A 17,261-nucleotide genomic window follows, 5' to 3' on the forward strand; every position below is an offset into this window, starting at 1 on the left:
CTTAATTCATTTGAAATGAATAATATTTTCCCTGACACACACTTTGTTGAAATACAACCCTTCAATCACTTGAAACCCAGCTTAAAAATTATGTGCTTGCTTTCCAACGTCTCCTGATGTACATTTTAAAATTAAGTAATATTTTCTTGGGTCGTCTGTAAACATGGTAAAACGGCTAATATTATCCTGGGTTGTATTACAGCCAATTTCATTGAGCGTGTAGATAAAGGTAATACCTTTGATTAAATTGAAGTCATTATAAGGTTAGGTAAACTACCCTCCTTTAAAAATTGACTAGTCCGATAGACAACTAATTTATCTGTCTGTAGGACTAGGCCACTTCGAAAGGAGGGTAGTATACCTTACCTAACAACGACTTCATGGTTCAGCTAGCAAGCAAGCTTACCAAAGATATGACCTTTAGCTACACACTCATTGAAATCAGATGTAATTCAATGAAATAGTTTTGGTCGCTGTTTGCGATTAGTCTTTCATTAACCTTCGTTTCATGTACAAGTTTATATTAACGAAAAGGCCCAACTTTCGCTAGTACAGGAATAAGTTCCATTATGACAGCTATAACATGAGTAGCAGGACAAGTCGCGAACTACGGGACTCCAACTGAACAGCTGTTAGAATATGTGAGTATGTAAGCAAAATAGATGACACAGTTGAATTGTATACATACGGGAATGACCATTGAATTTTCAGAGGAAGTATCATTACTCTAAATGTACTTTAATTTTAGTGATTCTGCAATTTGTTAAGGGACTACCGTTTTCAATTTTCTTTTAGTCGAATATTTTTGTAATTTATTTTTTTAGTATGTTAAGTGGTTGTTTGCCTTTGAAAATTCGATCTTTACTGTTGAGTCTTATGTAGACCAAACGAGCTTCTGGCGAATAAAATGCAAAGCCAGGTACCTTTGATAAGTTTTAACTATTTTTTAGATTGTATTTCAAGATTTAAAGCCACAGAAATGGCCATGCATCCCCAAAGACGTACATGATATCATAATAAGATGTTGCATGACAAATCCAGAGGACCGTATAGATATATGTAGGATAGGAAAATTACTTAACAGTATACTAATTTCTCTTAACGGAGGTAACATTCATCAGCATTTTGGTAAATTATTTCAAAAAAAAATTCTATTCAATCGCTACAAAACTATTGCATTACAGGTACGAAGTAAGCGAAATCTTAATCTACAAAGTGATGTCGTCCCTAAATAGATTATAATTCTATGAGTTGTACTTCAATCAGTAACGTTTTGGGAGAGTATTTTTTGTTCGTGCAAAAAACCTTATTTTATTATTCGTTCTGTTCATTTGTTATTTGGGACGAACGTTAATCCTTGCCGAAAGATATTAAAAAATATGTTTGGTGTACTTCAACGAAAAAGCATCGGAACAACAGTCATTAAGGGGTTAAAATACGAACTTCATCAATAGGTATTTGTGTATACAATATGAAGGTATTCCTACAGGAAAACTGTAACAAACATTTTAACCGACGTGTGTGTGTTATGATTACATTTAAGTTTTCCTATGCGGCAGGCAAAGGGAAGTACCGTTCTGGATAAATGTTAATTTTTGTTTGAGATAAGTTAAGTAAGTTTGAGTCGACGAAAATTAAGTAGTTGTGTGATATCCATGTTCTAGTTTTTCCATGTGATAATGCTTGGACAATACGGCATAACTCGGATCACTTTTGGTATAAACTACAAGTGTTAACCACTATCTTTGTTGTTTTCATTGTAACAGTTAAATAACACGAATAATAAGAAACAAAACTTAAAAAGGTGAGTTTTAATACCAATCGGTAGATGAAAGTACTGGTGTGACTATTAATTTTCACTTTTGCTTTTTTACTTGGAACAACAAAATTAATTATTTTGTAAAAAAATGTTTCCGGTCTGTATTTATACTGTATATATTACTACAAAATTATTGTCCTTTACCTGTGTACATTATTCTGTTTGGCGACATTTTTTTCAAGGTAAGGTTGTTTTTTTGAAATTTGGAAACATCTTACCCCTTATTTTGTAGTTACATTGTGTCATATATCAAATGTATTAGTTCAGTGTATGTTCACTTGTGTTCATATGTCTTTTGGTTGGAATGAGCGTTTTCAATTGCAATGTTATAGTGCGTCTTTTTATATTGTGATGTTAAAGTATAAATTTAGATAAGGGTGAAGATTGGTACGTTTTTAAATGTTTAAACCTGCTGCATTTGTTTACACCTGTCCTAATTCAGGAACCTGATTTTAAATAGTTGTTGAAGGTTGATGTGTTACTCGTTTTTTATATAGATTAGACTGTTGTTTTTCCCGTTTGAATGGTTTTACACTAGTAATTGTTGGGTCCTTTATAGTTTGCTGTTGTGAATTGGATGGAGAGTTGTCTCATAGACACTCATACCACATCTTCTTATATCTATATAGTAAGTTTTAATGCTTGGCTGTTACACCACTGTCCCGTTTTTTGGTCCTCAGTGCTCTTCAACTTTATTCTTGTTTTACTTTCTAATTATTTTCATCTGAGCGTCACTGGTTAGTCTTATGTAGACGAAACGCATGTCCGGCGTATCAAATTATAAGCCTGGTACCTTTGATAACCATTTTGAGGGATAACACATGTTATGTTTGCGTTTTTTATAACTTTCTTTACTGTATAGACTTTGATCATTGTTTAAGGCCGTAACAGGGTCTATAGTTGTGTTAAGCCACTTCATTTGGTCGCTAACGAATAATTGGTACTAATACATTTTCTATCTTTTATATCAGCCATTAACTTTGTTTGTTTGAACTAATGCTTTGTTAACGTATTACTTTAGGAAGACGTAATTTGATCTCGCATATATTTGAGGAAGACAAAAAATACCCCGAATTAGATCTTCAGCATGATGTACCTGAAAGTGTATGTTTCCTGAATGATTTTTCTTACGTTATTTTTTTAATGCCAATTTATTTATATATTTCAACTGCTTGAATATCTGGTAATCAATGAAGTGCCTGGTATTTTTTTTTTAATGCGGTTAGATATCATACTCATGTTATATCAAGTATTATTTCTTTCTCTTGTTTCAAAATACCAGATATGTCCATTTTTATTTTTTTTTAAATGGATTGTTGTGTATTTTTTGCGGCATAAAGATAATTCGGATGATATTGACACAAAGAACATATAAATTGTTATTGTTGTTTTTATTAAAGACAATAATATGCTTTACCCAAGATAGACTTTGTATGCCCAATGAAACAATTACCGATTTTTTTACAATATAATTCAAAAACGTATTCATACTTGCATGCAAAAATGATATTATTTTCAATTTTTTAGGGACTGCCTTCCTTGTTTGAACAGCTTAAACATAATAACACACAGGACAGAGGTATGAATGTTTTCCTTAGTTTAAACATATTTATTTAAAGTGGATTGGGAAACAAGTTTTGCAACTTATATTAATCCCTTTCCACTTTGTGGGTGCGAGTGCTGCCTTGTAGCGGCATTAGCCTGCTCTTTTTTAAAGTCTACAAGTGTGTCTTTAACTCGCAAGAGATATGGCCCTCTCTTAACACGGGTCAGCCATTAATCGTCCCCTTCCGACGGACTATCATCGTTTCCTCAAGACCATTCTCGCAAATGGTGTCAGGGAGAGCCGAAAATTCAGTCCCTGAAATTTTCATCCCAGAACGGGAATCGAACCAGAAACCTTTTGGTTAGTAGTCCAATGACATAACCACTACACCACGGCTCTCATAAATGTTTTCCTTTATTCGTTTGTGTCCGTGGAATACAATAATCTATCTTACATTGGTCGGTAAATGACTAAGTTTTCCTTATATTTCAAATAATTTTAGGTTAAATACATTTCTAGCTGTATATAAGATTTAATAATAATAATAATTTAATTAATTGTCATTAAATATTTACAAAGTTTGTTGCAATACAAGTTTCAACAAACAATAAACAACAAAATAAAAACAAAATACTACGAAATTTAATCAAATGTTGACACAAAAACAGGTGATATATTTATGATATTACAATATTCAATATCCATGTTACAATAAGACCGCTGTCCTCAGTTCAATGGCCTCTTAATAATGAAGCCTATAATTCGAACATGTCTAAAGGAAGTGGGGTTGAAAATAATTTATGATCATCAGCGAAATGAATAAAATGTTTGTCATCTAATTGTATATCATTATATAAATTTTGTCTGACATTTTCGTTTACCTTGCAATTGAGAATAAAATGAAATTTGCTTCAAGTGAAGGTTTTAAGTTTTTATACAGAAAAGTTTGCTACTTTTCATTTTTTTTTCTATTTTACTTTTATATACATCTTTACAAAATAGGTATACACAAATGTGCTTCTTTAGAAAAAAAAATGTATCTTCCTGTCCGCTAGCTAACAAGGTTCATAAAAAGTAATGTAAAAACAAACTGTTTTTAACTGCAACAATGTGTATTCAGATAAAATTCAAAACTGCTTGAGTTTATCACGAACGAATACATTTTTCTTTATTTTTGTAAATTGGCTTCTATACTATCTTTTGAAATGTACTATTCTGTATGATGAAAAGTTGTTCTCATTTAAAAAAGTTATCGATTTTTATTAAAAATATAACTTTACGGTTTAGTAATTACTTTAATAGGGGGGGAAATCTCCACATTTCATAGGTTAATTGAATTTTTTTCAAAAATTGAAGAAAGGAATCAGAACATCTCCGTTTAGAATGCTTAAAATAACATATGATATGATACTTGAACTATAATATACTTTGCTAAATATCTTATCAACTTTTCCTCCTTTATCAGCACAATTTTATTGCGGTTACTGAACCAGTGACTGTTGATTTTGTTCAGTCTTTACCTCATCTCGACAAACAGACATGTACAGAAATACTTCAATTGTTGGATACTCCAAGTAGAGAGGAAAGAAGAAATATGCCTGGAAATTATCAATTAGTACTGGTAAGTAATATACCATCTGAGGCAACCCAAATGTCGAGATTGAATAAACAAATTGAGAATATATAAATCAATAGCATAAAAAATAATAGATTGTTGGGCAATTGAACGGATTTATTTAAAGTACAGGGATAGAGTTTAGCTTTATATTATTACATTTAAACAAAAATCGCATAGAACAAATTGTGGCATAAACAAGTATAATTTCTTACCGAAAGAATTCTTGAGTATAGCCTGATGGGGAGATTGTTTCCACCATAGCGCGCATTATACGTAAAAGATTTCATGTTTTTTATTCAGTCCAAGATTTCAATAATTAGTTCAAATTGTTTCATTTATAGAAATACAAACTTCATAAAAGTTCAAATCTGTTGGAACTAGCATTCAAACATTTTTGTGGTGATCCAGACGAAAATGGATATGAATACCTGAAGATAGTACAAAAAATAGTAAAATTCATTGGTGAGATGCATAAGCGTAACTGGATACTCAGAGATCTGTGTGCTGATAATATCTTCGTATTGGATACAAATCAGGCGGTAATTTCTTTTTTCATTTTAGGAACGATTGTAATTTTTTTTCTGTCTATGAAGAAATAACATAAAAAAATGTGGTGCACACTGAATAATCAACCCGCGAAGCGTGTTATTTTAAAGTTTGAAATAGACAGAAAAGGTATAACAGTCATTACTTATAATTTAATTCTAAATTCCAATTTCAGCCGGAGTAAATTGAAAAAAAAACGTTGATGACGTCACGGTCATATTACAAAATTAGGTCTATGAGCTGATAGGCAAAACACTGTCAGCAAATCAGAGGATGCGTTACATCCATTAGAAGATAACAGTAGTGTTCATCATAAAGGTTGAGAGCGTTATTGTTCAGGAACCATCCATAATCTACTTATATCAGTCGACTGATCTTCAAATCTTATAAATTAATATAGAATATAAATATTATACTAGAACAGAAACTTGTAAAATGGCATAAATTCTTCAAAGAGCTAAACTTGGAGCGATGACTGCTGTGAATAAATCACCTGCCACCTATATAGCTATTATTGTGAATATCAGAATAATAATTAAAAAAAAGACGGACACATTACCTTGAAGTTTCAATAAGCTGGTTCAATTCAAAAGTAATGTTCGATGTAAAGATAAAAAAAAAGAAGATGTGGTATGATTGCCAATGAGACAACTATCCACAAAAGACCAAAATGACACAGACATTAACAACTATAGGTTATCGGTTTGCTCTCTTTGTTAATCTATAAATTTGTAACATCTGAACGATATTTTACAAAATGTAGTAACATCGACAACCAATTAAATTGTGAATAAAATTCATGTGTAGAATTAAATTTTAACTTCTTACATTATTTGGTAGCAATAAGTCCTGTTTGGAAAAACAGATCAAAGGCTTTCAATTTAGCACTCTAGACATGCGTTATGACTGCACGAGATCCATCATCTTAACAATCAGAAATGAGTTGAAAAAAAAAAAAAAATATTTAGATATGAATAGAAGATTTTTTTTTTATCTCATTTGGATAAAAAGATATGTTGGATCGATATCTTTATACTGCGGAACTAAAATATACCCAGGAACTTCATTATTATCTTTAAAGAATGCGATTCGATTTTTTCAGAACAACAATTAGCAACCTAACTGAATAAATGAAATAACACAGTTCCTATTATAATATCTTAAATGTCAATTTAATTATGATTACAGATAACTATGCCACGACTTGGTCGAATGTTGTGGTTTGATTCAAATGGCGTATTGGACGATTGTATCATAGATGAAGTAAAAGAGGACAGGCGACGCTGGTGAGAACGTTATACCTTGCATATATGTATAGTTCTTATGTCTATGGCGGGTTTAATATCTTTGTCGAGCTCTTAATCTAAGATAAATATCGCGTCACAAACGCCGGACAAACCATTAATCTATGGCAGTTTCCCCTCTCAATCAATGGCAGAACTTGAAATAATAATAATTTATCCGGGGAAAGATTTAACTATAGTGTTTAGAAGGCAAGTTTTCAAGGCCCATAATCCATAAATTCAAATGTATTTCAGAAATTCAAGTTCCGGTGACGGATTCCTGCACATGAGAAAAATGTACTCATCTTTTACGGATGATATACGAATACTAGCGCGAAATCGATACGGTTGTCCATTAGTCAATGTCTATTACACAAATAGTTATGGATGTCGTACTCCTCAACTGTTTTTCTTGTGCAGGTTTAAAAAAAACCAGCTAATTTGTCAGATATGTACTGTGACTAGTCTTCTTTAAAATGTCATTGATATGAAAACTTGAAATCCGTCATAGATAAGAATTTTTTATAGTTTGCATAACGTTGGATTCTCAAACTTCTGCCATGGATTTTGGGTGAATTGACGTCTTACTTATCATAGATAACGAATCTGCCATTTACCAGAAACCACCATAGATTTGAGTCATGCAAATTTAAATTTCATTTGCTCTGATAACTAAGTATTCACATCTAAAAACTTCCAGTGTCAGTTTTTACATTCTTGTAGCATACAAGGGGGGCAATCTGAAGGACGCCTTCGGGTGCGAGAATTTCTCGCTGCATTGAAGACCTGTTGGTGACCTTCTTGCTGTTGCTTGTTCTATGGTCGGGTTGTTGTCTCTTTGACACATTCCCCATTTCCATTTTCAATTTTATGTGATGGCTAATCATAAACAACTTACAAAACAACAATAAATACCAAGAGTTGAAATACACATAAAACCTGTATACACAGATCCATAGAAAGATAGAGATATTCATTGTAACTTGATGTTACATGCTAAGATGAGTTCTCCAAAAAAAAAAAATAACAAAAATTAACGAAATTAGACTGCATAATTGATTTGTGTTTTTAAACAACTTTGCTGTGATCCTGTCAGTTATATGGTCTTGATTTAAGGATTTCAAAGTAATGACATGTTGGTTTGTAATCCGGATTTGTTTTCGCTTAATCGATTTATTAGTATTAAACAGAGGTATACTAATGTTTTTTTTATCTATCTATATGCATTCAGATAGAGAAAACAATCACATAATTTTAAATGAAATATGTAATCTCTTAAAGCTAAGGGTTCCACAAGTTAAAAAAAGATAGTCAATAAATTATGTTATATACTAGTTGAGCAGCATGTACCCTTATGAACATAAAAGGTGAACCCAGGTTCTTGATAAGGTAAGCACACCATTTCACACACGTGTCGTCTTTACAAACTATGATGAAGATCATAATAATGTGTAATAAATATTGATTAAAAAATCTACTATTAAACAAACATCATTATAGAAGAATAAGAAAATGTGATAGGATTGCCTAGATAAATTTCCACAAGAAACTAAATTACACAGAAATTAACAACGATATGTCACCATACCGCCTTCAACAATGAGCAAAATCCATACATCATAGTCAGCTATAAAAGCTAAAGACCCATAAAAATCAATGTATTCTTTGGTTGAAAATGGTTTAATTCGTCAGATCGATACAAAGCAGAAAAACATCTTTCATAGATCGGATGTGGCAGGGTATTTATATATCCCTAACAACTAAAAAAAAGACACAAAGTACAGTTCTGAGAGTACTTTAAGTTACTGACCGCTGGTTCAAATTGAATAACAACTAATAAAAAATATCTTAGTTTGAATATACATTTATTTGTTTCAATTGAAATTCAGTGATTGTAAACATTAAACTATTGCAAAACTTGAACCTTTGATTTAATTGAATATAACTCATAATTTAAACATAATAGGTTACCAATTGAGGTTCTTCAAAATGGCCAATACTCTAAGGAAGGTGATATCTATATGTTTGCAATGGTAATTTATGAACTTTACATGGCGCTTGATGTTCATCAACATGACAACATGGCTAGCGAGTTAGAATGTGCACCGTTTGCCACCGTTTCAATTTCAGAGGTAAAAGTTATATAATGTTCGATAGAAAATCAATGACTTTTATTGACTGATATTAATATAAAATATATAATAAGATAGTGGTGTGTTTTGACTACAAATACTCTCCGACTGATGTAAAACAGTTGTAGATAAAAAAAAAAAAACATATGGTACAAACCATAATACTCGATTTGAATGAATTCAAAAATCGTTTCATCCGTACAAAGGAAGACACCGTCAGATGAATGACAAATTTATAAGGTTCCAACTCCTCAATGCAAATTTTACTTAAAAAAATTTGGCGATACTTTTATCCTTTCGTTTCTATGCATTCATACACGATTGGGGTTCTCGTATTGGGGTTTAATGATTTTCTCAATGACGTTAAATCAATACAAAAAAGCGCGTCAGACACATGAAATAAGATAGATTTGTACCCACAAAGACAGTTTTTAAATAGCTTACAACAATAACGGCATTACATAGCATTACGTAATACGTTAAATAAAGTATTGATGTGCAAATGTTAATACTGACAAATGTCAAATGTTAATATTTTGAACATTTTCATTTTACAATGCATAAATGTGTAAAGCATGTCCACAAAATGTCATACCAAATATGGTAGCAGTATACTGATGTCAGATAAAATTAGAGTCGGCAATAAACAGACAAACATGGGAAATACACCAACAGACGAAACAACACCGAGCTCTTTACGGAGTACCCCTAATTGCAGCGACAAAGTAAGTAACCCTTGTCTCGCATTTGACGATATACTCAATGACAAACAAGATAATACGGAAATTGTTTTGTTATAACTAATCTTATCTTCCGTCTGCCTTTTGTAGTTACTTAAGACCCTTTACAGTGGAAAAGTACCAATGCAACCAGATTACTGTCCTGACTGGTTGTATGATATTATGAAGCTTTGTTGGAACAGAGACAGAACACGCAGACCAACTACTTATTATATTATCAAAGAAATTAAGAGAAACATGGAGTAAGTTATAGGCGTTATTACAATTCACAATAAAATCAATCTCTTGAGTAACGCTTTTCAAACAATTTATCAATCACGATTGAATGCTAAATAACAATAGCTAAAAACCTTGTTATCTGATTTTGAACTTATCAGCATACTTGGTTATTAGGTCTTTCATTTTACACATTTTGAGTGCAAAAACGTTTTGTTCAGTTCTTTTTTCATTATTCAACTGATATGTTTTTTATTGTTTCGACACATACTGGGTGATTTTTGGAACATAATACCATGTAATGTAATGGGTTAATTCATTTTGGACCACAGCAAGCTTGTGATATCTAATGGATAGCTTTTTTTACCTTTTTACATTTGATATAAGTTATAAATCGATGCTACTCATAAACCGTAAGTCATAGGGACATTAATATTGCTGTACATGGATCCTTGATCATTATCTAGCTACAGAATACACAGATATTTGATGTTTACAATTTCAGAACATCAACAAATCAGGTCTCTAGCGACTCTCACCAAGAAAAGTACGAGGTGCCAGAGGGTTCAGAACCAGAAGGGGGTTATGAACATCTAAAGAAAGCAAACAGTATCGATAGTGAAAACTATGACAGCCTTGATAGTGAAAGCTATGACAGCCTTGACGACATCAGTTTAGACAAATTTAATCCATCTGTAGAAACAACATGCCATTTTCCAATAATTTCGATTCCAAAATATGGGAATATTAATCCGTTTAAAGTAAATAGACAACACTTGTAGTTTCGAATCTAGAACAAGTTCTTTTACTAAAGACAATGTACAGTTTTCGTGTGTTAATAGCGACACAGAATCAGAGTTGAGTATGTTCAAACATCATAATGTGCAATCTAAACATAGATCAGCATCAATAAGATCTTTCCCAAGCAATGGTTTTAAATTCGCAGATATAACACCAGAAAGAGAATATGAATATCGGAACGATTATCAGTATCAATATACGGATGCAAAATCCAAAGAAACAAGTCAAACGTTCAAAGGTATTTCATCCCATTCAAACAGTATCTCAAAAGCAGAAGCTTCGGCAAGTTCTATTAATGGTGCGGCTGTTGTTTTTAAAGAAAAGGATAAACACATCAATGAAGGCATCAACCAAAATTGTAAGGAAGATCAATTTAACAGTAACAATGCATCTAACGCAAGTAGTTTTTACTGTCATATGGATTTGAATAGCCAGTCATCGACAGAAACATCTCCAAAGAACACACAAAAACCAGAAATTTGTAAAACTTCCAAACAATCTACAACACCATGTGATATAAGATCAATAGACTTTCAAGGAAGGGAGACGAGTTCGCCTTCTTGTTGCAGCAGCAATCGTTTTGAGACACCAGCAAAGATCAATGGTGAAAATACTCCTTATAAATCAAAAACAGAAAGTGGAAAAACAACAAACATGTATACAGCAGATGACGATAAATTCAGCGATAGGTCTAGAGAAAGCAGCACGTATTGTCATATGGACAATACTGCGGATGAGGATACTGAAAGTGAATCATACAAAGATTCTGAATCTCTTTCAAATTTATGTTCACGATCGGAAGATAACTATTTGGCTGTTGTGTATGCCGATGTTCAGACTTTTAACAGACGCAAACAGTCATGTATGTAAATGCGCTATGTGTATTTCTAATTACATTAATCATGATGTCAAAAAAAAGTTAACAAGACCTCATTATTAATTACTCGGTATACTTGGATACATAATCAACTAAAAAGATATTTATGAAATAAATCTATTTTAGTAACACATGCAGTTATCATAAATTCAACACATATTAGTTTCTATTTTATTAATTTCCGTTAGTAGTCATTCATTGTACTTTGATTTAGCTATATTTCAAATATAATATAATGTTATAGTACATTTGAAAAAATTGAACAAAGGGAAATTCATTATTCAAGATTCTGCTTGACATGATCATTTTTAACACATGGATGTTTTTCCTAATGCGTTAAATTGAACATAACTGAAGTGAACAATTTTAAAACATACATGTATCAATTAAAACAATCTGGATTAATCTGTGTATAATTTCATATATGGCAAGAAAAAGAAAAGACAGGATAAGATTTGATAAGGGGACTTTTCCCAATTAAACTCGAAAATCAAAAATACTTAATCTCCAAAAAAGCAACCTTAATATGTTTATCAGACATCAATTTTTTGTATTTCGGATTTTTTGTTGCATAGTTACATTAGGATTGAAACTATTGATACTTCTTTAATCAGATACAAAACTGAATAGACCGCCAAAATTGTTTGTTAATAAGCCCCAGTACCACTAGACCACGATCGCACTACGCTCACTGCGATCTGATATAAATTCAGATCGTGGTGAGGTCGCCGTTTGAGCGGCATGAAAATGTAAATTTTCGTTGCTTTCACGATGATACTACGTCCTCATTACGCTTCTACAACGATCCCGGTACGATTATACCAAGTTCTCACCGCGCTTATTCTGCGACCTCACTACGCTTATCAAGATCTTTCTACGTTTATCACGTTCTCACTTCGACCATACCACGAGTTATTCGATTGCAACACGTTCATACGACACTTCTACTGCGATTATAGCACGTTCTTACCACGATTATACTACGTTCATACCGATCTTACCATGATCTCAGCAATAGTATCAAAATCGTGTTCCATATCAACACAGTTCCATTCCTTCTATTTCTGATTAATACGTAGATTTCTCGGAAACAAAACAGTCATGCTATCAAAATCTACTAGAACACGTGGGCGTGGTGGTAGGGGTTGATTCAGAGGAAGAGAGAGCTCTGATAGTTACGAACCCTGATCTAGCAAAGATGTCGGAACGATATACAACCTGAATTACAACCTATTCCTGGTCCATCAAACTCAAATGACGATATTTTAGTGAACGATATTAAAGATGTCTCAGATGTGTGAATATAAAAAGAAAATAGAAGATGGCTTGTCTCATTGGCAATCATACCACATGATGTGGTATGATTGCCAATGAGACAACTCTCTACAAGAGACCAGAAGGACACAGAAATTAACAACTATAGGTCACCGTACAGCCTTTAACAATAAGCGAAGCCCATTCCGCATAGGCCTCGAAATGACAATGTAAAACGATTCAAACTAGAAAACTAACGGCTTTATTTATGTTAGAAAAAAGAATGTCAAATATATATGTAACATATTAACATATCAACAAACGACAATCACTGATTTACAGGCTCCTGACTTGGGATAGGCACTTGCATACATAATGTGGCATGGTTGAGCAGTTAGAGCAAATGGACAAGAAGTCCTTATTACATAGAGACAATCAAAACCTGGAAAGATTTAATATATTGTATGTAAAAATGACAATAAAAATGAAAGTCGTAGTATGAACGTAGGAAGAGCGCGTTGAGGGCGGCAAGGTCGTGCTAGAATCGTACTATGGTCTTGAACAGCGTGGTGTAAACGTGGTATAGTTGAGTGGAAGCGTAGTTGGGTCGCGGTGAGAACGTGATGGTCGTAATAACGTCGCTGTGAGGTCGTAGAACAGTCTCTCCGAAAAGAATACGCTACGATGGTATAGCGACCTGTGCGATCTTACCACGATCTTACTGCGCTCTCACTACGCTTCTACTACGACCTGATTTCGCCATGACCGCACCACGATTGTTTTAAACATGTTCAAAGTTGGCCACGCTCATCAAGATCATCAAGACCTCACCACGACCGTACTAAGACCTTACTGCGATCTACACGATCGCACTACGATCGTCAAAATTTTCATTTTTTTCACAGATCGTAGAGCGATCGTGGCCTAGTGGGACTGCGGTATTAGAGTTTGTCATCTGACCTTGACATTAAAAAGGTACATGAATAAGTGGTGGTTAATTTACAAAAACATAGATATGAATCTTTTTTTTTTGTTTGGAAATCTCTTAGCCGACAAAAGGGGTATGATAGAGAGAAAAAACAAATACAAATATAAACTATACTTTACCGTAATGAAGAAAATACGTGGCTATTTTCATCATTAAATTTAGCACAAACAACTAAACCAGCTGATCATCATGATATAAAATCATGCGATTTTATGTAAAACTCTCATATATATATAAATATTACTGAAAAATTATTACACTAGGGTTTTCGATATCACAAACTAGTCAAAACATATACTAAATTTTATCAACGGTATAAGGGTTCAACATCATTCGTAAATATAGCTCAACATGCAGACTTCTTATACGTTCAGGTATTTCACATCCGATATTTTATGGAAATATTATTTATAAAGCACAAAAATGTCAGTATTCACCTCAGAAGCTAACAAAACCTTAAAATAGACTTATCAAGAAGGAATATAGTTACGATACTGTTGTCAGGTCATGAAATATTGCATAGTTTGGCGTTGATATTGATTCACTTATAGGGTCTTTGCATCGGAACTAAACACATTTATTTAAAAACCAGTTGTTGGCATGACACGGGTTATGTTCTTCTCATATATGTTATGATGGTATGATACTAAACCCCTCATGGGAAGGATTGTGCCTGATATTCATATGATGAAGACATAATCTTTCAATCAGTTTAATTGAAGTCTGGAGCTGGCATGTCAGTTAACTGCTTCTCTTGAACTGAATTTTAATGTGCGTACTGTTATGCGTTTACTTTTCTGCATTGGCTAGAGGTATAGGAGGAGGGTTGAGATCTCATAAACATGTTAAACCCCGCCGCATTTTTGCGCCTGTCCCAAGTCAGGAGCCTCTGGCCTTTGTTAGTCTTGTATTATTTTTAATTTTAGTTTCTTGTGTACAATTTGGAGTTTAGTATGGCGTTCATTATCACTGAACTAGTGAATATATATTTGTTTAGGGGCCAGCTGAAGGACGCCTCCGGGTGCGGGAATTTCTCGCTGCATTGACGACCTATTGGTGACCTTCTGCTGTTGTCTTCTCTATGGTCGGGTTGTTGTCTCTTTGACTCATTCCCCATTTCCATTCTTAATTTTATAGATTTATTGTAAAAATAACCCATTCTGAGTGTGATTTATATGCAAAATATAAATATTCATCGTATACACAAGCCAAAGCTTTCAACTTCCATACCAAAACAATAGACAAAGTATGATAACTAAAATTCTCTTATGGTTGGGGTCTGTTTTTCTACTTCTTCTCTTTATTTCCTACATACATTAGTTTATCATGTTCAAATCTCACAGATCGACCGAGAAGACAAAGACAGATGTCATATCAAGGGAAAAAAGACGGATAGGAAAAAGTATTTATACAAAGGACCAAAGACGGGTACACGGTTCTGCCATCTTATAAAGTTAAGTAAACTGGACCTTGGTGGCCACGTGGTAAAAGTATTTACATCATCAATCATTCAACATGGATGTTGTGAATATGATCTCCACTTCTGCAAGTTTGTTCGGTTCTAGTTGACTATGATTACCAGTTATTCCGAAGTTCGATGGTTTTCTTTCTTGCTTTCTTCACTATCAAAAACTAACCACCATGATATATGAGTGTGCTTAAACTGCTGTTTTAAAACTAACCATACATTTATTTGTCATTTCGTATTACTAGTAGATTGGTCATCTATTCTAATTCAAGTGGCACTGTTTAGTATTGTGTAGTCATAATGTTAGACAGACTTACCGAATCATTAGTCGGACTGATAAACAATTGCACTGCAGTAGCAGGAACCACGCTACATCAATTTGTCAATGTTGACACAGAAATGTTTCTCGTCTGTATCTTGTTTTAATATACTAGTCAACAAAAGAAACGATACACAACCTTTTTTTCGAATTCAAGATGAAGTTTGCATGTTTACGACCAATATTGAAGATGGTAATACCGAATGACCACGGAACTATAAGTGTAATACCTCCATTGCTTTCCCCTATTAGTCTTTGTTAAGTTTGAACTTTTCAAAAAAATGTGTAGAAATCATCTTTGTCTCAAATAAAGAAATACTTTTCATGAGTAAAGTTTTATCCTGTCCAGTACTATAGAAAAAAATTCACATAACATTTCATTGCATATAAGAAAATAACCATCACTGGAAATTAATAAATCAAATTTCTCCCTTTATTTTATCTGTGTACAAGGTTTTGTCACCATGTAATCTAAAGATTACAAAATGTTCTATAGAAATCCCCTCTAAAAAAATTACCTACAACTGTCAAATTCAAGGGAATTTTTTTTCGACCTATTTTCGTATGCAACCGAATGTGACGTACCATGATTTGGTGGTTTTACACCTAAAAATCCTTTTACAAAAAACCCATTTTTTTTTGTTTCCATGACGTCATTGGGCGAAATTAACAAAAACGACAATTTTAAAAACAGAAGTTCTAACTAATGATGACAACCTCTCATTAACAAGTAAAGACAATGTTTGCCATCAATTTTTCTTTAAAAATCATACACTTTATTCGTTTATTTGTAATGCGAAATTCGGCCCCATTAGAAATCGGTAAAATATATACATTATCCTTTCATTTACTATATACAGTATACGTACAGTGAAATTCAAATACACGGTTTCAACCTTAAAACTTATCCGAAAGGTTCCAAATTTACAGTGTGGTGTTTTCATATATAAAGAATTGACAAATAAACAATATTTCAAACCATAATTTACAACATGGACATAACTTGATTTACCATATTGCATATTTTTGAACAAATTTGAATTTTTGTTATTACTTTGAAAACTGTGTGTCGATTTGAATTGAATTTTCCGCAAAAAATATTTGAATCCTGTGATCATTTGCGCGGAATTTAGTTTCTTTCCGGCAGGTTTTGATTTTCATAATCATATGCACATATATGGCCTATCACAAGTTTCCAAAATAGTGCACCTCATTTTGTTTTACATTAAATGCTTTTTGATCATTTTGATTCAAAAGTCGTGTATCGGTTCTTTTGTTGACTAGTATAGTATATTAGTATTGCAAATGTTGAAATTTAAATAACAACACGCAGCTATGCGAATGTTGAAAGCGATATACTAAAAACGATACACCTGCATGCGAAATAACATTGACTTATCGTAAAGGGTTAATCTTGGTGTTTCCCTCAGACTGAAGTAATCACATAAACTAAACATTTAACTATGCAAACGTGTATTGTAATAATGTCTATAGAGTATGACCGATAAAGCGGGACAAAAGTTTAATCCCGCTGCAAATGTTTGCTCCTGTCCTAAGTCAGGAATCAGATGTACAGTTGTTGTCGTATGTTTATGTAGTTCATACTTGTTTTTCCCTTTTATATAGATTAGACTGTTGATTTTCCCGTTTGAAT

The 17,261-nt window shown here is 32.9% G+C and overlaps 2 protein-coding genes and 1 long non-coding RNA gene across 3 annotated transcripts; all 3 read left to right on the forward strand.

Moving 5' to 3' along the window:
• The first annotated feature begins 608 nt into the window (after positions 1-608).
• LOC139524231 (uncharacterized) lies at positions 609-3,399 on the forward strand. The gene is made up of 4 exons (XR_011664755.1): positions 609-641; positions 951-1,107; positions 2,841-2,923; positions 3,347-3,399. It is a non-coding gene; the product is annotated as an uncharacterized lncRNA (long non-coding RNA).
• A 1,428-nt stretch (positions 3,400-4,827) lies between these two features.
• Positions 4,828-11,707, forward strand: LOC139524232 (mast/stem cell growth factor receptor kita-like). Its single transcript, XM_071318898.1, has 6 exons — positions 4,828-4,986; positions 5,325-5,522; positions 6,718-6,815; positions 8,779-8,944; positions 9,775-9,926; positions 10,406-11,707. Exons 1-6 carry the CDS (start codon positions 4,960-4,962, stop codon positions 10,680-10,682), a joined length of 918 nt encoding a protein of 305 aa, XP_071174999.1. The 5' UTR covers positions 4,828-4,959; the 3' UTR covers positions 10,683-11,707.
• Positions 10,765-11,571, forward strand: LOC139525187 (uncharacterized). Its single transcript, XM_071320377.1, has one exon. It carries the CDS (start codon positions 10,765-10,767, stop codon positions 11,569-11,571), a length of 807 nt encoding a protein of 268 aa, XP_071176478.1.
• Positions 11,708-17,261: the final 5,554 nt, after the last annotated feature.

This window comes from Mytilus edulis, chromosome 5 (assembly GCF_963676685.1).
Source record: "Mytilus edulis chromosome 5, xbMytEdul2.2, whole genome shotgun sequence".
Lineage (NCBI taxonomy): Eukaryota > Metazoa > Mollusca > Bivalvia > Mytilida > Mytilidae > Mytilus > Mytilus edulis.